The sequence below is a fragment of the Rhynchophorus ferrugineus genome, unplaced genomic scaffold (assembly GCF_030347505.1).
Source record: "Rhynchophorus ferrugineus isolate W39M unplaced genomic scaffold, kcgeb_rfMv2 rfM3, whole genome shotgun sequence".
Classification (NCBI taxonomy): Eukaryota; Metazoa; Arthropoda; class Insecta; order Coleoptera; family Curculionidae; genus Rhynchophorus; species Rhynchophorus ferrugineus.
The window spans coordinates 66,548,670-66,571,859 of NW_027472582.1; the positions used below are offsets into that span (position 1 = coordinate 66,548,670).

Consider the following 23,190-nt stretch of genomic DNA (forward strand, 5'->3'; position numbering starts at 1 on the left):
AATACTGCCTACTTCTAACATACTGCCTTTCAATACTCTTGGACGTCTTACAAGTTTTTGACTGGATATGGCATTTGGGACTAATCTAAGATTAGCAAATTGCTATCTTATTTCGGCTGGAGTTCCCTAGGGTAGTGTCTTGGGGCCATTTCTGTATCTGCTCTATACTGCCTAACCTAACTAATAACAGCAACAAAAGAAAATAGTCGACGACACATTTATCATGGCAAAAGATATATATCTGCCTAAGGCTGTAGAAAAAGTACAACTAGTAGTCACCAAGATCTACAAATGGACTAATGACTAGAATATATAGCTTAATAGCTCCAAATATGTAATCTGACATACATCTTGATGGTAGGTTAAATTAGAAACATCCTGTTAGACAACAAGCAGGGCATATTAGCCAAAATCAAGTAACTCTACTGGTCAGTTGGAAAACACTCTCAAATTGGTATATCAGTTAATCATAAAGATAAATCGGACCTATGTAGTTACTCTAAAACATAAAACCTACTAGTAATCCAACGCAGTCAAAACTAAGTTCTACGATCAATTGCTAAAGCAATGTTTAATGTAGCATACTCATCGAAGAATCAACTGCACGATGACCTCGAAATATATTGGATATTACCTTACAATAAGAAATAAGGTTATTAAATCTCAGCAACGTGAAAGCAATACCGCTACAGGACAATACGCAGGAAATCAAAAAATTGGAGAAATACAGTGCTACTTTTAACGTTAGCTTAAGTGTTTAGGGTAAATTGATATGGCTCAGTGAATGGAAGTAAAACGAAATGAAATAGTGGTGTTTACATTATGTGACCGTTATTTATTGACAATAGAAAAAAATGTAGAAAATACAAAATAGATAAAACGGATGGCAGCGGTGTTACCTGGTAACGAGGCTTGGACAGTCGATGATGGCACATCTAAACCAAACGACGGTCGGTTACTGAATCGTTTGAAATACCCTTCAATAACATCCCAGATAAACGTCTCGGGGTTGCCAGCTATTCGTTATCGTGTTCTAGTTGGCGATGCTGACACCTCGCCCGTGTTCCACATCTGGGATTATATTTCTGGGTACTTTGTTACCCGTTATTCCAGGATGTGAAATTCGATATGCCTCAAGGTCACTACAAGTAATTTGGTTTTATTTTAATTTGGGAAATACATATTGATGTATTAAACCTCTCGCTTTGTGTGTGTTTTAATGGAAGTACAATATGTAGTGCTGATTTGTTTCATTGGAAAAAAATACTAATTCCAGAAAAATCTCCCTGAAAGTTGTAATTGTATAATTTCAAAATATTAAGGGAAATAAATAATAATATTGTTCTTGCGTTTTTGACCAGATAGATGAATAGGTGTAATCATTCATAATACTAATCTTTTTTTCTATGATGCACTATAACTTCAAACCAACTAGTAATCCAGTACTCAAAGGACAAAATCAAGAAAATCAAATAGATTTCGGAAGATATCTAAAATTTCGCACTAAAACCTGAAATAAGATAACAATACGGCTACTGGATAACATTCAGGAAATATGGTTATTGAAACGAACTAAACTACATGAATAAGTGTAGTGTATAAATGTTTCTCAGTTAACTTTAGCTTAAATAGTCTGATTTAAATTTAGTTTGTACATTATATCCTGATGCATGCAATCATCTTGCTTGTGTATTGATAGAAGTATAGCGAACAAAATCACTTCAAAATAACTAAAGAGGTTTCTTTCTACCCCACTCGCCTTATTCTCTGGACAATACCCCTTTCGACAACCAAATAGTCTAGAACTATTCGAATTATGAGGCCATTCGTAAAAAAGATATAGCGAATTTACAAAAAAATACCTTAAAATGATACAATCTTAAGATCCTATTGAATATTAACCTCAAAAATAAAATATTTTTAACAAAAAATTGAACCGACTGCAATAAATAATAAGAACTGACTAAAAAGTAAAAAATAACCAAACTTTTAACGCAGTTTTAAAATAAAATATGTACATAATAATCGTTATAATAAAATAAAGTTTGATTATTTTTTAATTTTTAGCGAGTTCCTTATTAATTTTTTGAAGTCGGTTAAATTTTTTTACAAATATTTTATATTTCTGAATTTTAGATATTTACTCTATAAATTATGCAGTTATTTTATTTAATATCACAATGGGTAGGCGAAGTAAAGGTGCAGCCCGTATGAGGAAAATAGAGATAAAGGAAGACAGAGATAAAGGATATAAAACTGTTTATGAATATCGCGGTTTTGTTTGTTAGGTTATGTTTTCAATAATTTAACGATAATAAACGTTATAACATAGCGATTAAAACAACCAAGTACTCTTTAAAACAAAATCTGTATTTTTATGAAATTTTATTGGTTGTATTAAAAGTCAACAAACTTATATTCGAAAACTATCACTATGTTCTATACTTACTAAGGAGATGTTTTAGAATCCTGGGTCTCACCGATTCACAGGCAGTTAACATAGACACGAACATCAACATTATGAACAGATATAAACTTGGTAAATTGTAAACTAACCTAACTAGTAATGCTGGAGATAATACTAGTCTTTTATTTTGTTGTTTTTGGAATTCTAAACATCTGATCAGTGAAAAAAAACTGATAATATGTTTATATCTCTTCATATTATATTTCAGTAACACCCTTCGTATGTGGATATATATCTAGTTTAAGTGAAATATTGTAATATATAAATTACATTCGCCAGTGATTAACAATTTTTTTTTGTAAATATTTCGAAAAATACGGCAGGTGTATCTATAACTACACTATAATCAGGTGTAGGTATAAAATAACAAGATACAAGCTAGTATATACGAATTACCCATGCGCAAGTCACACAACCAACAGCTGGGTAGTATGAAGCCTCTTTCAGTTTTTGCTCTACCTGAGTTAGCGGAATTTTATTTGGCCATGGTCAAACGTTATAATGAAACATGGGTTTTTACGAAATTAGGAATGAAACTTGAAAAGAGAAAACTTTAAAATTCATTTGGTTTTACGTCAAGAATATGTTAAAATAGCAGTAACAGTCAGTAATCTGACTGGATCCAGATCATTAGTGGAGTATTCTTAAGACTGCTGAAAATATATAAATTGATAAATAACACATACACAATCTTTAAAAATTAAAATTAAAAGATTATAGAAACTATATCAGGCCCTGGGGTCCGCTACCTAGTCTACGTGATTTGACAAATGTTCCAATCAAATTGGGACAATAAAGGTTGGTGCCATGTTATGGTCGAACCCACGATTTCCGCATGAGCTCAACGTTCTAACCATTATACCATAGAAACAGATGTCTACAACGACAAATATGATATTGTTAATGCTTAAAAAGTAAGCTGGCTGATTTTAACACTGAACTACTTCTGATTTTTTTCGTCACATCAGTTCAGCAATAACATTATACACCAGTATCTGATTATTTTAGATAAAAAATATGTGAAAACTTTGTAAGTGCCTTTGAAAGTTCAGGTTTTCCCTCGATTTCCCCTCTTCCCCCCATCAGATCCTGATTTGGTTCCAATAGAACCACCTCGGAAGTGCACTCTTAATAAAATAGAATAGAATAGAAAAATAATTTTGAAAATCGGCCCACAATTGACGGAGAAATCAGCGAACATACATTTAAAAGAAATATACAACCGAACATATGTTAGAACCTCCTCCTTTTTCGAAATCGGTTAAAAATTAGCATATAAGCATTAAAAGATGTTAGAAAACTTTATTTAACTTTTAATTTATCAGTTAGTAAGCTTGTATATCCGAAATAAAATTTATTATTCATTATACTGATGTTACGCTTAATAGCTTTAGGAAACGGTTTTTCTTTATTAGTTGAAATTGGGACACATTCTTGTCCATTGCGTAAAAATTACATGAAGATATTGCTTGTGCCTCGTGGCATGAGATAACTTTTGTAATATTTTCATATTTTCTCTCACAACGGAACATTCTTTGTAATAAATAATGAACACTCAAGGATTGTGAATTAATCTTGAAGGATTTTTCTTGTAAATTCGATTTTTTATTCTGAAAAATTATGTAGATTATTATTTGTCAAAGTGTTACCCCATTACTTAGTACTTTTTCCAATCTTCTAACATCAGATTTCCTTTTAGTTTTATTTTTCAGATTCTATTCATGCTGTAACCCTTTTAGTTTGTGACAATTCTTAAATTTGATTTGATTTTTAGTTCAATGATGATAACCATAGTCAGTTTACAGTAGGGCGGATCCAAACTTTGAAGCTTTGTAGAGCTGGTAATCAAGAAAGATTTTTTTATTTTTTAAACTTTTTAAATTTTGTTAAAATATTAATTTTGTTTATTGATATTACTTACTACAAGCTTTTGATCGGGTTGGGCATTAGGGATTAATCTGTAAGATGAGCAAATTGTTACCGCGTAACTATTGTCAATTGCTGGAGTCATCTTTTCGGAAGAAAATTTAGAGTATCGCACGAAATGGCGTTCTCGACATTTAAAACTAATTCGGCTGGAGTTCCACAGGGCAGCGGCTTAGGACCTCTCCTATATCTGCTCTACACTGTTGACATACCAACAACAAAAGAAACACAACCTTTGCTGACCGACACACTTATTATGGCAAACGACATATCTCTGCCTAGGACTGTAGAGAAAGTATAAGTGGCAGTCAACTATATCTACAAATGGACGAAAGATTGGAAAATTGGACTTAATAGCTCCAAATCTGTCCGCGTGAATTTTGCATTGTGGCGAAATAACAAAAACTTAATTATATCACTCAATAGATATCCGATTCTTCAAGCAGAATCAGCTAAATATCTTGGAATCGATCTTGACGGTAGATTAAATTGGAAACATCATGTTAGACAAAAAGCAAAACACATTAGAACCAAAATAAACAACTATACTGGTTAGTCGGAAGATACTCTCAACTTGATCTAAAATCAAAGAGGTTGATTTATAAGACAACCATAAAGCCAATTTGGATCTATGGGGTGCAAATATGTCGCTGCGTAACCAACGAGGAACTGCACGATGACCTGGAAATCAAATGGATTTGCGAAGTTATCCAAGATTTAGCCTTGACACACGAAAGAAGATTACCAAATAACACTAACGTGGAAGCAATACAGCTGGTGGACAGCGCGCAAGATGTCAGGAGATTGAAGCGAACCAAACCATACGAACTTATATAAAGTGTATACCTTTAGTGTAAACTAGAGCTATAAGTTATTATAATTTTATAATTGAGGAATACATATTGATGTATTTTCTCGTACTCGTCTTGCTTGTGAATTAATCCAAGTTCAAATGGAATGTAGTAATAAATTAATTTATAATTAAGATTGTACTAAGCGTATCTAATAAAGATGTTATAAAAAAAATTCAGGTTCCAGAAGTTTCATCCCTTTTGGTTTTTATTAAATTTTGTTGCGTTAAATTATTATTGATCTAATTATTGATATTACTTCATAGGTGGTCTAGGAGAGCTGTGTTGCAGCGTCCGCAGTATAAATGCCAGTGCAACCGCCTTTTCAAGCGGTTTTATTGGTTTATTTGAATCGTTGTGTCAAGATTCGCGAATGCACTTGATTGGTTCATTTCATTTCTATGGCGCATTTGTTTATTCCGAACGCCATTTTGTGCGCGCATAGCATAGTGAACGGTATATTTCGCATTTTTATATATTTTCGTGGCTAATTCCAGATTGGCTGATTATAATGTATCCCTTATCTAAGTCGTATTGTATATCTGGATCTAAAGACACCAAACAAATGTGATAAAGTTCTTGTGGAAGATTTTTCCTGGTTCTAAAAATGGATTGATTGACCTAAATTATCTGGATTAGCGAGGTGTATATGACTCAGCAGGATTTTTAGCTGCTATATGTACAATTATTTATACAGAGCATTTGTATAAATAAATAGTATACTATATTTTTAAATTAATGTATTCTTTGCCTAGTTATCAACAAATAGCTTATGGTGATAAAAATATTTCCGGGAATATGTTCATGGATATTTTTAGCACAAAACCTTAAATGCCCTTTGAAGAAATGTTAGCCTGGTTATTGGCGTGACAAAATTATTTTCCTCGAATTTTGCCCTCATTCCTTATGAACAACCACAGTTATAAACAATCACAAACATAAACTGTAGGAAAACCATCCTGAGATATATTATTTGATTCTTATTTCAAAAATCGAAACAGTGAAATTTTTCTTATTTTCTAATACCTTAGTGATCCATCTAAATGCATTAATGATATAAAGAGGCGGCAAAGAATTAATAGTTTTAAAACATCATCATTCAAAAATTTAATGCTTGCTCTTGTTGTCTAATGTTAATGCCCTTGTTATTGGATCAATTAGAGAAATCAAATTAAGGAAAATAATTTTTGTCGCTACCATATGGGTTCTTCAGTCCCCAGATAAACTTTTGTTCGCAGAAATTATTACATTGAGTGCACCTGCCTTTTCTACGATATTTAACCATAACGTTGAGCTTTTGAGAGAACACCAGTTGATCGCGATATAGAAAAGGGTTTGTTGTTATTCTTCTAATATAAATTACGGGTCGCTAGTGCTTTTTCATTTAACATTGTTCCCACTGCATATTAATGATTGGAAACTGCTTATTAAGCAATTTAATGATGATTAGCAAGTCCTTGCGTTTGACATAAATCTTGACGTGAAATAAATCTAAACGACGATGATAGTTGATGATTTGGGGGCAGCCTTAAGTTACACATATAGAATTTTTTCCAAAATATATTACCAATTATGATACATGGAAAATACGAGTTTAATCACATTGCGTATTATATTTTTCTTCTTCTAATAATGAAGTAACTAAAATATAATATCTACAATATATAGCTTATTGTAACTATACTTAAGATATAACAGGTAGTAAATTTGAGAGGGTTGAAGGTGTTTCAAGAAATATTTTAGCAAGTCATTCTAAATAGATATACAAAGGAACCAAATATATGGGATATATAAAGGGAAAAATCTGGAGTTGAGATATAGGAAAATGTAGTGGTTAATTGGAAGGAGATCACCATTGGTCTGTACACAATAAATTACCATAATAATACAAGCAAATATTAAAACCTATTGAGTATAAGGAATTCAATTATGGTGATATTCTGCGAAAAGCTAATATATTAATTGCATCTAGATACTGGGGAGTGATTATTTATACCGATATCTACAAGAAAGCTTTGAACTTGTTTTGTAATGTGTTCTAACATCTGCCATTTTTGTTAAGTCACTAAAAATTTTAAACAAAAATTCCATCAATATCAGGATTATATATCAGAAATAGTTGAACACTTTAGAGAATCAATAAAAAACTACTAATATGTTTTTTTAATCTTAATCTATTACTAGACGAACTAAGCAACTAAATATAAATCGAGAGTAGTGGCAACAACGGGCAGCACAGATAAAGAATTAAGTTTTATTTGAAAATCTAGAACGGTTCCTGTATTTTAGTTGGACAAATTGTGAAAGGCCTATTTTAAATTTTTATCTCCCAAAGAAAAAAATAAATATTTGTTATAGGATAGAACCGGGCATAGTATAGAAAAATAACTGTTGATAGTGCGAGATAAATAAAAATAAGCGTTTATGGTTTGGCAGGAAACGCCTGAAATTACGACGGCGGCCATTTCTAAAGCGCTAATTGAACGTAAATATTTCTTCGACTAGGTTTATCTATCAGGTCTTGATGTCTATTATGTTCGATCTTATTTAAATCTATCGAATTTGATAGGTGTTACTTTATTATTTAGACATTTAATGATTTTTTGCTTATTTGGTTTTAGTAGTTCTGTAGATATCGCTGCTGACGTAGAAGTTTTCAAAATTATCTTGCAGCTTTATCTTCAGCAGAGGACTTGATAGTGACTTGACACATTGGTTGAAAAGTCCCGGGCATAACAAAGAAAACGCGATTTTTTTTGTTCGAAATTGGTTTATTCATTAATGTAATCTCTGTCAAGAGCCACACTATCATTCTAGCGCCGCTCTCTAACATTTCAATATCACTTTTGTAGAACAATTTATCTTTTGCCGCGAAATAGGTTTAACATCAGTTGCTGTCTACTCAAATGACAACCGTTTTGGAAGTGATGGATCCATATTTCATCCATTTTCACATATCGACGCAAAAATTCCCATTTTTTACGCTTAAACATGGCCATACACTGCACATAATCATCAACACGTTCTTGTCTTTGGTTAATAGTGAGCAAACGCATCAACCACTTAGAACAGAGCTCTCTCATAGCCAAATGTTCATGCAATATAAAATCAACACGTTCTTTTGATATCTTTACGATGTTAGCTAACTCACGCAAATTCACTTAAAACTCACTTAAAACGATTTGTGGATTTTTTGATGTTTTCTGGTGTTACCACCTCATTTGTACGCCCACTGTGTTCTGCATCATCGGTATCTCTTAGCACAATAACTCACAAACGCGTGAGTAGAATATTATGAATTTTTTAACAGTTTTCTTTTGAAGGTTAGTAACTGAAAAAGTTGTGAATGCAATAAAACTAGCGCTATCTATGTGTTAGGCCAGCGACTTTACAGACCATATGTTTTATACAGATTGCTGAATATATTTTGATATTAAAAAGAGATAGTTAATGATTATAATAAGATGACTTTGAGTTTTTTACTTGCTAATTTGATCTCAGTAGTTATCTGGAGTAGCAATTTCATTCACTATAACTTGCTGAACTCACCATAAGCACAGTAAGACTATTAATAATCAGCTTTGGTGTCGATGTGGATGACTACTCTGGAGTAACGTATGATTTTCTGCGTTTGAGATTATCGTAGTACACTTATTTTTTATAGCCAGTCAAAATACAACACAGAAAACTCTTCTTTTTGACTGACGTACAATGAAACTTCGATGTGGTGATTCGTGTGGTAGCTATTTTCACTCATCTTGCATCTTTCTACCGCATCTAAATGTTTGGAAACAGTTAATGCTGCAATTGTTGAACTATCTGAAAGCTTTTTGTGATGTCAAGTTTGGTATTGATCCAATAAGCTTTGTAATTCATTGTCTTTGAACGTTTTTAGTCCTCAAGGTTTCAAAAAAATCAAAACCGACAATTGTGAAGCGACAAAGCAACATCACCATAAGGCCTAAAAGTATTTAATGGACTTCTGTTGGCATTGGACTTTGAGTAATGATTCTTGGAAAAGCAATTTTGAAGGTTCTATAATTAGTATGTCGCTTATCAAAATACAAGCAAATATCAAATAAAATAATTATTACAAAAGAGTAGTTAATTAATTTTAAAGGTCATATAATATATTTACTAAACTATGTTCTATGAGAGCATGTTGTTGACTAATTATTCATAATTGTGAGCATCATCAATTCATCAACAGCAAAACTAAAAATACGACGTTCTTTTAAAACTTAATTTTTCATATTAAATTTCTTGATTAAATTAAATTAAATTTGAAATTGTACACATTGAGGTTAAAGTGAGTGGACACACGAGTGATATGAAAAAATGTTACAACAATTTTATGCGCTGCTCTGTCGCTATGGAAGCCTGGTTAACATTATGTTGTATCAAAGCAAGATGTTCGTGTTTAACAATCGATCAAAGAAGAAAGATTTATTTTAAAAATGATGCAAAAGGCATAATGATCCTGGAGTGTTCATTGTTTGGTAAAGCCATAAAGTCAACTGTTTGATTAACTCGATGTAGATTCGTGATTCGTGAAGCGAATGGTTTCAACATAGAGCTTATCCGCCAGATTTAGCTTGCATTTCTGGACATTCTTGCATTTCAGACAATGATTTTTGGAAAGCAACTTTCATTAAATTTCCAAGTGTAGCGATCTTGAGGCATGTCGAATTTTACATCGTAGAATAACGGTCTACACAATACACAGAAATATAATCTCAGATGGTGAACACGGACAGTGCCAACTAGTACACGACTATGAAGATTTGGCAACCCCGAGACGTTGATCTCGGATATTATTGAAAGGTACTTTTGATCATTCAGTCACTGGCAATCGTTCAGTTCAGACGTGCCACCGTCGACTGCCGAAGCCTCGCCTTCAGGTAACACAGCTGGAATTATTATTATCTACTGTATTTCATTCATCTATCTAGTATCTACTCCATTCACCGAGCCATCTAAACCACCCTAAACAAGTAACCAATTGTATTCAGATCAAAACTATGTAATAAAGATTTAATTTTTATTATACTTCATTTTGCCTACATTCTAAACAATAACCAGGAAGGCAGTCATATATTTTGTAATTGACGAGCTGCAGAAAGCCATCAAGTACAATTTTAAAGTTACGATGAACTTATTTCATCAACCTCAACATGTGAGTATCAGATAGAAGCAGAAACGTAAAACAAAACTGAAAATGGCAATTAGAAAAAGTTCTAAGATGCCGAATTTGAAGTTTAAAAATAGGTTATAGTTTATTGCAACTGTTAAAAAAATGCCTTTATATAAAAATAAATACGATAAAGCAATATAATAACAAGAGCTTCGCTAATTTCGAAGAAGTTAGAAAATTGCCCGATGGATGGATTGGCTCAAAGTACAAACAGTTTTTTTCAGATGGCATCTATAAATTGTCTGAAAGACGGACAAGATGCATAGAATTCCTAATAGTTTGAATAAATACATTTTTCCATTTTCTTGAATATTATGTTTTTTTTTCGAAGAAAAAACGATAATGACTTTCTGGTACATTTGGTTTATAAAAACGTCTTTTATTATGAACTATCATCAGGAATACCAAATAATATTATGCTCAATAGAAAGAAACCAAAATGGAACCGATGTATTCACTGGATATTATGTATATAGCGTCAATATACATATCAATACTTTATTTAGTCTGATGAAAAGTATATAATATTAATAATTAATATTGACGCCAACTCTATGTTCAACTTGCACCTGTTCCTTAAAATAATTTATCTATTAAATTATCTATGTGTAATATATTTATAAATTTAATAGTAGAAGCTGCAATATTTTTCCTATACTTAAAGTAATCTATAGTCATTTAAAATTTAAAATTTATGTTATAACCATAGAGCCTGCTTGTTGACATAATAATTGTCTTAGACAAGAGTGCAAACCTAACAAGGACTAAAAATTACAGTTACGACAGTAACTAAGCTGGGAAGGTCTCTTGATAAGTTGATCTTTTGTTGGACGGTAGGCTTAATGCTTATGAAGACTTATGTTAACAATATAGTTATCGTGAGCAAAGTTAAATATAACTTACGGATTCTGGAATATATAAAGTAAAGGTTAGATTCCACCTAATATTTATTAAAATAATATTTTTATATTCTTTTGATGTTCTAACAGTCTACAATGAAAAAACAAAAACGTAGGTATACTCAAGAATGTAATTGAGAGAAGACATCATTAAGTACACAAAAATATGCTTCTTTCTTTTTGCTTATGTTCATTAACGATATATTTATTTTCGGAGTAGATATTAAAACAAAACATTTTTAAGAAGCTTTTTATTCCACAAAATAAATCAATAAATATAGGGCGAATAAATAGCTTGTTGAGTACTTTCTAAGGTTTGAAAAATTTTGGGTTTTAATGAATTAATTTTAATCCAATAACCATTTCTGATTTTCTTTTCCAAATGGCAAATTAATTCTATTTTGAGGCCATCGTGTTGTTCTTCCTTGGTTACATAGCGATACATATTATTTTGGCAGCGTTGGATTACTAGTCTATTTTATAACTCCATATGCCCCTTTGCCTTCGCATGATGCTAAGTCATGAAGGCTCAATACACAACCAACCAATTAAACTCTAGAATTGCTCCAAAGCTTATTCACAACTTCTTTAAATTATATCCATGCCTTCTTTTATTGAATTCACAATTATTGATATTCGCTGTCAGTTCGTACGGCTGTTCGGTTCGGTGAGTGTTTCTAGGAAACGTAAAAGTGACAATTTGCTTTGTGTCGTCATGTTTTCATCTACAGCTGTATTTTATTGAGGTATATTTTTGAAGATTCTTCGACGCTGCTGAAGATTTTCCTGTGATGCTAAGACTACCTCGTCGTAGCCATATGTTCACATTGCCTTGTTGAACTCCTGAATATATTGGATGTAATTTAGTTTGTTCATCGTCTTGGTTTATGGTAAAATGTCTATCTGTGAGTTACGATGCGAGTTGAACTGTATGTTACTAGCGATGTTGCCGAACAACATCTTTTGACAAAAACAAATATCTATGCATTTCTTCCTATGCATATGAAGAGCTTCTGCATAAAAAATGCTTCTAATATACATGAATTATTGAAAAAAAATCATCGCTGACCATCGTTTTTAGATGGAAATTATCACGTTATAGATCTATTTTTGATCGCCACTTTTAATGGCACTTTAGCAATTTGTGTATTAGCTATTTTTATATGTCAAGGAGATTAACAAAAGTATTTGAACTTCTGTTTCACTAAGCCTCCTTATGTTGACAATTATCTGTCTTCAAACTTTTTTGTGCTTCGAGAGTTTTTAAATATTGATAAAATATTTATCGGTTTTAAATTGTTGAAGCAAAAATCGATGACAGCAATATTACAGGATCAAATTAGACAAGAAAAATAATGTTAAAGCTGCACTACTTAAACAAATATTAAAGTCTCACTAAAATAAAATTACGTTCACTAGATGGCTCTGATAAGGATTAGTTCCTTTACAACATAAATATTAGAATATTTGGGGGAAGTATGATATTATCTCCATCTTCCTACATTTATTATATTGTTAATTAGGGTCCTTTTATGTTCGATCTAAAAAATTAGGTCATTCATTATAACAAGGGATAGGGCAGGAAATGGTGGGTTTCATCCCACCATTTCCAAAAAGGGCATCCTAAACATGATGACTGATGGATTTAAACCTGATATTAGTTTATTAGTTTCTTGAATTGGTATAAATATTTCGCATTATTTATGTTTAAAAGTATACGAATGGCTCCTGTAACATGTCATAATTTTTTGTCGAATGTCGAATGCATGTCACGACCAAGCGATAAATAGAGATGCAAGTGTATCTAAGAATGCAATATTAGAATATACTACTGTTAATACATATTAAATTCGGTGGTATGCATCTAACGGGAATCTTCTACAGACAGTTTACTATTTTACTTTGTGTGAGTCGTGGAATTTGAATGGTAAACTTGGGAGCGTAATATGCCTTTTTTCTATTTACAGTTTACATAATATTTATAACGAGCACCTAGAAAATAAACATACGGTAAAATTATGCATATATTTTTCATAAAATTATTGAATCTATTAAATTTTTTATTATTTTTAATAATTTTTAGGGTAAAACTAGGGATGGGAACTATCGACTGAAATCGACTATGGACTTTTTAGTAGTTGCTTACATTTTACTATCGACTGTTTCAGTCGCTATTTTCGGTCCGACTGATTTTGTTAATATTTACTATCGACTGTTTCAGTCGTGTACTTTTAGTTAATATTCTTGGTTCTACTAGTTTCATTCGACTGATTTTTAACGTTCTGGCACTGTTGTACAAAATGTACACAATTTATGCTACATAGATTTATATGTAATATATATAGTTTTATGATTTTTTTTGTAGTTTGCTTGTAAATAACAATATATTGTATATTACTATAGCAGCATTTTGGAACGATATTTTTCAAGATTTTTAATAATGATTGTAATAATTGGTGTAAAGGCACTTATTAAGCTGTTTGTGAAATAGAGCCATAATACAGTTAACAATGTGTTCTTGGGTTAAGAATAAAACTGGGTTACTTAAACACTTACTACTGCCAAGCTAGTTTTTACAGTCAAATAACTCAATACTACTAAATAATACTTTTAAATAACCAAGCAGTGGGTTTTAAAAATTTAAGTTAGTTTTAATCTTGAGTTTCTATTCTATATTTAAATGTTTTCTGTGGTTCATACTTAGGTCTAGTCATAGAGAAATGGAGATTTAACTTATTAGGAAATTTTGGAGAAATGTTTAGCGACGTCCAATATGTAGATGTCGCTATACTTTTAACTTATTACTTGCTTTAATCGCTACGCTATAAGCCGCGAGGGAATCTGATTGGTTCACTTCGTTTCTATGGTACGTTTGTTATTTATTTATTTTGAGCGCCATTTTCAGTATGGCTGTCATAAGGAATAGTGCGTTTAGAGATTAAATTATTAGTTCATTAGTATATATAAGTCGGTAGTACAAAAAGTAAAGTGAATTATTGATCTAGGTTGTGTATCCGGATGCACAGATAGTAAAAAATGCAGAATCGTTTTCATTCGAAGAAGTATTTGGATGTCATTAAACAATGGTTGATAATGTTAAAAATTCCAAACCGACTGGATTAAGTATCAAGGAAATTTATGATCGTTATAGCATGTTTTGTTGTTGTAAGTTAGGGTAAGTATATTCATATATATTCAAACATCAAATATTGATTTTTTTAATTTTAGAAATTAATCCCCTTCCAAAAGAAGCTATGCAAACGGGTATATACTTTTCTTCTTGCAAATCCATAGTTGCAGTTCCAATATAATAAATAGTAGCTAGCTGAATGCAAATCTATTAAGAGTAGGTCAACCGATATCCAATACACGAGGAATATTGCTGTAAAATTTATTTATTGCTCAACTAAGAACAAATTTGTTAAAGTGACATCAATTTAATAACTACCTTGAGGGATTCTTTGCATTAAAGAAGAAAAGTTTAATTATCCATATAAATATATTGGCTTAAGGCTATTTAACCAAGATTGTTTTTTTTTTTGGATCCAGCTAATGGACTCAGGAATACACATCTTCGGCTAGTATGTTTTAGAAGTCATTTAAATCGTTTAACATAAGTTAATATTTTTTATCTCATTGGCCTTTAGGAAATTGTGAAGAGGAAGAACATGAGGGCTCTTTAAATAATTATAATAGCGGTGGATGACTCTATAACTTCAATTCCAGATGTTCCTATATGAATAGACGAGCCAAGGTAATATCTTATGCCCCAGAAAATTGTTTCATTATACTGTCAGTGGGGCACTTTTAACCTCTTCTTTTGATTAATTTTTAATTTTTAAACTCTTATTTTATCGCGCGATATTGCCACGTCGATAATATGTTTTTGTGAAATATCTTTAAAACATGTAAATTCAAAACCTTTTGTTTTAATTGTACACACAAAATGATTTTCCATATAGAATATTATTCCATATAGATTAAATTGATGGCACTAAACAAATATGAAAAAAGGAAAAGACGGAAGAGATAATTTTGATTTACAATTACAATTTACAATGCACCAAAGTTTTTTGCTTACGGTTCTATATATATATATATATATATATATATATATATATATATATATATATATATATATATTATTTTTATATTTTATTTATATTTTATAGATAAATTTACATTATATATTTATTGTTATCGATTATATTTATGTTAATTTACTTTTACATATATTTATGTTAAATTTAATTTTATTTAATAAATTTATTTCAGAAAAAAATTATTTTTCACTTAAATTTCATTGGTCAACTAAACATAACCTCAAGGCTGTCACGTGCCAAGCATTACTAATGAGCTAATCAAATGTCTTCAGAGTAAAATATTTTTCTTACAGGTGCCGCCTATAATGAAGATTTAAATTAACCAATCAAATTACTTGAATGGCCAATTATGCGACCTCTGGATGTTGGGCAAAGCAAAACTTTGCGTCAGAGTCCCCTATTGAGTTGCATCTCTATTACTCTATGGGTCTAGTGCTTCAGATTTTGTCGGAAGTTTAAAAATTTGCAGTTGTCACAAATGCTTTTGATATACCAAAATACGATATGTAAATATATTTGAAATACCTCATTCAATCCTCTGGACTCAAATAATATATTTTTTTAGATATTTGGCTATTCATCAACGTACTTCTTCAATAATGAAGCTTTTTATAGTGAGTGATTATATTAATGCTTCTATGCCTTTTGCGTTTTTTGGTCTGCATAATACATTTGATTGGTACGTAACAGTATAAACATTCAACATTTTATTTTGTTTGAAAATTTACCGGTTCCCTTGTAAGTACTTAAATTTCTCTGTGAATTTATGTTTTCCTATCAAATAATTACTTCGCTCTAAAACAATTTTTAATCCCATCAAAAATACGTGAAGAAGAAGAAATCCATTGTTTTAATCTACGAATCCACTGTTTCAAAAACAACAAGTTATTTGATGAAAACCCACTAAAACTTTAACTAGGAATTGATTGGTACGACATCAAATTTTGGGACGCATCATTGAGGTTATGCTATTTTAGTACTGTTCATGAAAACTAGATTATAATTTACGTAAAACATTGTTAACGCAATTTTATACTTGTAATAAATATTTACATACATAAGTAATTATAATAAAATAATATAATTATACACAAAATATTTATTCAGAAAGGTAAAATATATATATTTTTAATGACTAAATAATTAAACTAGAAATCGGTGGTTCTCCCTTTACAATACATGTTTTAAAAATACGACGGCCTAAGATATCTGGCTTTGTTTGAATGAGTATTTGTTTAAAATGGCCTTGTTTGCATTAAGTGGTGTTACAGTTACTATAGTACCTTCAAAAAACTATCTGAAGTATCCTCGAATACAAGAGATAACATCAGTGGAGACTCTTTTCCCTATGTTCTTTTTTCCCTATGTTGATTCTTTAAACAACGTGTAATATATAAGTGAAATAAATTAAATAAGTTTCACATTATTCAAAGCAGTTCAACTTTAAATGAAAGTAGGGGTGTCGGTCACCGAGAAAAATATCAATATTTCGATATATCAATATTTAAAAAAAATATTGATATATTGGAGAAAAAAAATGTCGATATTTTTATTTTGTAAATATAGTTTTTATAATATAAAAAAAATAATGTATAATTTATAAACCTTGACAATCAAGTATTAAAGTATAATGAAACTTTTAAAATCAGTATCACACTAAGTACTACTAATAAATCACACAATTTAAAAGATTTATTAAAAATAATTAAAAGGTTTTTTATGATGGTCAGTATAAATGGTGCGATAAGACATCCTCATCTTACCTTTTGCTTGAAGAAATCTGCGCCCGAAGCTCATTAAGCACTATTAGAAATGTCTGGTGATACTGTTCTATCATATCTCATTTTTCGATTTTGATTTAAATGATTTAAAAGGCTAAATTAAAAATAAAAAATTAATAATGTAAGGCGAAAACCAAGTTCAAACTTTCAAAGAACTTTCAGACAACCTAGCAATTATCTTGATTGCTTTAAATATTTATTGTCATAGTAGTGAAGTATTGTTGTGTATATAATCGGACTAACATGTACAACAAAGACATAGTACACGAGATACACGGTTTCGAAATGCTGAAGAACTTATTGGATTACTGGGAAATCAACAGCGTTCCGTCGACATAACGGTATTACACTGTCAGGAAGAAGTTGCAGGTAATATTTTTGTTAATATGTATTGTAGTAATCTTTCTAAATAAGTGCTTTTTAAAATGGGAAACATAGAATAAAGAAATATTTCTTTATTCTATGATGGGAAACGATTAATTAAAGGTCAGTCATATGTCAACACTTAATAAATAAGAATTTTAGGTACTTCTACAGAAATACTAATGTAATTTTTTTCTCGGAAAATATGTGTTTAGCTATTACTCAGTGCCAGGACACTTTTTTGTAATTTGTGTACCTGTAGGCAGGCACGTTATAGTTTCAGGCTTTCATTTTCTTCTGTTTAGTAGTAAATCATATAATACGTTGATTTTTCCAAGTGATAAAATGATATAACCTTAAAACTGCAATAAAATGTGTAAAATACTTAATATCATTTGGAATAATGGTTGTTCGAAATAAATAACGCATCATTATGTACTTAAAATTGAATAGAACAGAATAGGGATGTCGAGAAAATCGATTTTTTGTCGATATATCGAATTAATGTTGTATAATATTATTTCAATTTTTTGAATAAACCTTTTAATTAAATACATAATATTAACGAAAGTAAAGCTGTGCATCTACAGTTCAAGTATAATCACACCGCATAAGCACAAACAACAATAAGTAATACAATAATTCGATATAACAACAACGCTAATTAGCTCGGAATGAACCTTGATGCAAAAATTCGTTGGAAGGAACACCCAAAAAATATTTTTAACAAAAAAATTGAACCGACTTCAAAAAATAAATAAAAAACTCACTAAAAAGTAAACAATAATCAAACATAGATTTTTAACACAAAAAAATGTTTTGAAATAGAATATATACATAATAATCGCTGTAATAACTGAATAAAAATAAACAAAACACTAGAATACTAGAATTAAATCCATATGTTTTTAGTTATCCCTACCCCTCAAAAGATGCGCGTGTAAATTTGACAGCTGTCGGATCATTAGTTTGTGAATTACAGCATTTTGTGTGAAGCAACTTTTGTTATTGTGAAAATAATGGATAAATTTCGATGGAAATGGAATGGAATTTAATGGAAATTCGCTTGTTGATAAAATATTGCTTTTTGAACCATCAAGGATTAATATACTAAGTTTAGATGTGGTGAAATGAGCACCGAAGATGGTGAACGCAGTGGACGCCCAAAAGAGGTTGTTACCGACGAAAACATTTAAAAATCCACAAAATGATTTTGAATGACCGTAAATTGAAATTGAATGAATTAGCAGACACCCTAAAGATATCAACTGAACGTACACATAATATCATTCACGAATATTTGGGTATGCGAAAGCTCTGTGTAAAGTGGGTGCCGCGCGAGCTCAATTTTGACCAAAAACAACGACAAGTTGATGATTCGGAGCAGTGTTTGAAAATGGTCAAGCGCAATAAACCCGAGTTTTTGTGTCGATATGTGACAATGGATGAAACATAGCTGACAATGGATGAAACATAGAATTGACAGTTATCCGAGAGGACTGCACACAATGAACCCGCTCCAAAGCGTGGGAAAACGCAATAGTCGGGTGGCAAGGTTATGGCGTCTGTATTTTGGGATGCGCATAGAATAATTTTCATTAACTACTTTGGAAAAGAAAGGACTATCGACAGCAATTATTACATAACGTTATTGGACTGTTTGAAGGATGAAATCGCCGAAAAACGGCCGCATTTGAAGAAAAAGAAAGTGCTGCTTTATCAAGACAATGCGCCGTATCACAAGTCAGTGAAAACGATGGCAAAAATCCATGAATTGGGCTTCGAATTGCTTCCTCGTCCACCGTATTCTCCAGATCTGGCCCCCAGTGACTATTTCCTGACCTCAGATCTCAAAAGAATGCTTGATTTGAAGAAATTTTCGTCAAATGAAGAGGTGATCGTCGGAAGTGAGGCCTATTTTGAAGCAAAGGACAAATCGTACTACGATAATGGTATCGAAAAGTTGAACGGTGGCTATACTCAGTGTATCGCCCTTGAAAGGAATTTTGTAGAATAAAAAAAGTGCAAAAAAATGTGTTTTACTATGGTAGGCCGGGAACTTTTCAATTGATTTGTTAATAGATAAATAATTTAAAACAAGTGAAAAAAGAATAAATAAACAGTTAAATTAAATTTCTGGTACTTATTTTAAATGGTTCGTAATTGTTCTTAGTATTTACTTTTAAAGCCTCCTTAGAACACAAGTATTTAAAATTTCTTTTTCGGTCGCCCTGTATATTAGCGTGACCAGGTTGAATTCATGGAATTAGCATTAAACGCAAGTGTAACTGTTAAGGGCGGTAGTTTTCTGCTCTACCCAGTTAAGAAATTCCGAGAAGAACGGCCGCAACACCCTTCTTTTTACGGGGACCGGTCCTACGCCAGTGCCGCTAACCTACTGGTAAGTACAGTCTTTACCTAAAGGGCGCGGGTTTCTATGGCTAGAACCCCGGCCAGAAAATATCCATTACTAAAATTTCGTTCAAGTGTTCCCTATTTTTTAGTTGATGTTTTTTCAATTGTGTTTATGACAGAATAAAGAAGAAAAAACGGGTATTCTATTCCCTATTCGAAAAAAATGAACCATGGGGTTCAAATTGTATGGTGACCTCAACGATTTTCCCACTAATTTATTTATGAATAGTACCAATAAGGACGCCTGTCAACCTAAGCTTTCATATAAACATATATTTAGATCTAATAATTAATAAAAAACTAATATATAATGAGGTGTCATTGTTCGAATATTTTAATATAATATTTTATGAACTTATACATATTAAGAATTATAATTTTAAGAATTTTGATAGAAAAAATAGTAATAAGTACCCTAAGGAAAAACTAGAACTAATATTAGAAGAAGGAGTCAGGAGGAAATGGCATTATTCCAGGATGGAGCAAGATAAAACTAAGCTGAATAGTTTTACATCCTAGCTGAGATATAAGATTGAAAAATGACTATAATCTACCAGAAACCTAAAGCTCATCCAATAATTAGGATGAGATTTGGGTCAGAGATAATCAGAAGAAGGCTACAAGATAAGCAGACCATCTCTATATCATATTTCAACACAGTGGATCGCGTTAAATCGTTACCCTAGGTATTGAACAGAAAAGGACGAACATTCTATTCGTTACTTTGTCACCGAAGTTTAAAAGCAAATAAAAAATAATATTAGAAATAAAAAGATAAGAAAAGCATTAATTAAGATCATCGTAATAACTGCTTCATTCAGACTACAATATGTACCACAACTGTGGAAGGTATCCTTTTGATTTCAGGAAACAACATTCCATGATTGATCAGGTTCACAGAATCATCAATGTTATAGAAAAATCACTAGAAGAAATTAATGTTTGTTTTGCAATCTTTTTAGATGTTGCTCAAACTTTCGATAAAGTACGGTATAAGAGGGTTTAAAGCATAAGGTTAAAATACTCCTCCCTTAGCAATTTTCAAGCATTTTAGTGTCATATATAGCTGATTGAAACTTCACATTTTAAACAAGAAGTTGCCTATTCTGACTTGACGAAAATATATACAGATTTTGGACTTGCCTACATTCAATTAAAATGTGGTTGCTACATTTACATATAGCTGATTGAAACTTCACATTTTAAACAAGAAGTTGCCTATTCTGACTTGACGAAAATATATACAGATTTTGGACTTGCCTACATTCAATTAAAACGAGGTTGCTACATTTACATTTAGCTGATTGAAACTTCACATTTTAAACAAGAAGTTGCCTATTCTGACTTGACGAAAATACATACAGATTTTGGACTTGCCTACATTGAATTAAAATGTGGTTGCTACATTTACAGCTCACACTCTCATTGCAGATAACAACACTGAATCAACCGAAAAGTTACAAAGGGCTATTGCCAAAATATAATAGTAAGCAAGAAAATAGCGCATCAAAATGAATAAAAAATGCATCAGTGCATATTGTGTCACCAACAAAAGAATCAAGCGCAAGCCATTATTTATAGCAGTTATACTTTGATGTTAAACTAGATGGAAGTCGCTCATTAAGAAAAACATGCGAAGAAAAATTGAAATACAAAAAATGTACTGGTTCTTCGGTAAATATTTAGCTCTATCTGTATATAATAAGCTTTTATGTTATCAACAAGTCTAGAAACTAGGGTGGACTTATGATATTCAACTCTAGGGTTGTACAAGCCAGAACAAGAAGAATATCATACAAAAATTCCAAAACAAGGTACTGCTAGGTATTGCTTATGCTTCATGGTATATTCGCAACGACAATTCGTATAAGAACCTGAAGGTAGTCGATAAGGTTATCAGTTACTGTGTCGAAAGACATGAATAGGCGATCCATCAGCACATAACGTTGAGGTCCTCCACTTCCTAGATAATGATGGCGTAGTCAGAAGATTAAAGACAGTAAAACCATTTGATCTAGGTTAATAAAGTTATAAGCAAAACTCAACTTAAATAAAAACTTTGTAATTTTAAATCCGTTGCTAGTGAGGATTCATACAAATTGCTTTTTACTGTTAATTTAATAGATTGCAATAAAAAATAATTTTAAAAAAATTGGCGTCCTGCTACAAAGCGTACTTACAAAATGTGTTAGCAGAAAACAACACAACGAATGAAAGCTTTGGAGACAAATAACAAAAAACATGAAATAATGCGTCGAAGTAAAAGGAGTAACAGTACTAGTACAGAAGAGGAGTATATTGATATTGCAAATAGAAGCAGTGGTCAACCGCAGACATCAGACAATAAAAAATAAGGTTAGAGTTGATCAGCTTCCTAAAAGAAAAAAGGAAGAAGCTTACCCTCTTTGAGTGCTATCTAAATATAAAAAATGTATCATATGTAAACAATGTATTCATACAATATATCACAAGTTTACGTTTATCAGAAGCTGTGGATATATTGTTCTCTTTAGCAGATCCCACAACAAGATGCTGTTTGTGTGATAGTACATTTAAACATCGTAACATAAAAGTGTTTATGAAAGCAACTTCTTCTTTTACTGATTAATATGTTGGAGTGGACACCTCACTGTATTTTGTAATTTGTATTTTATGATTTATATTTCAAATAATCAACAAAAAATAAATACACGCCAGAGAATATTTTGTAATTTTAATTAAACCAAAGCATGCTCTGACAACAATTATATAATGATTATTTTTGTAGTCTTATTAGTAAGACCTTTATGATTATAACACTTTTTATATTTATATTTCTAATTCGTTCGATAGAATTTGGTGTCATGTAACAGAAACATATAAATGTTTAATTGAAGAGGCTTTAGATATGGGTGGTTATGGTAAAGTTATGGTATTATGTAATATTTGCTGGGATCACGTATTTTATGTGTTATAATTGATAAAATTCCATTACCTAGAACGACTGTTTTTTAGTTAAGGTAACATGTAAATAACATGGTTTTGTTTACATAAAGAAATACTACTAGTAGTTGTTATTGCGAGTTCCAAGAACTCTTTAAATCATCCTTCAAACTATAGATAAGGTATAGATAAGAGCCTAAATAATATGTTACGTTCTTTTTATCCAAAATTTCATATTTGTTTAGTACTATTAGAACTCTGATAATATG

General features: G+C 31.2%; 1 protein-coding gene across 3 annotated transcripts in view; it reads right to left on the reverse strand.

Annotated features, from left to right (window-relative positions):
- LOC143193302 (protein lin-28 homolog) overlaps window positions 1–23,190 on the reverse strand; it is a 47,608-nt gene that overhangs the window by 10,936 nt on the left and 13,482 nt on the right. The window contains exon 1 of one of the 3 annotated variants that reach the window (XM_076399439.1): window positions 2,450–2,790. The exons of 1 other annotated variant lie outside the window; for it this stretch is intronic. In XM_076399439.1, coding sequence (XP_076255554.1) covers window positions 2,450–2,663 — 214 coding nt within the window. In that variant the 5' untranslated portion in view covers window positions 2,664–2,790. Of the gene's footprint in view, window positions 1–2,449; window positions 2,791–23,190 lie in introns of those variants that run through there. One more of the 3 variants, XM_076399438.1, reaches the window with a different exon arrangement.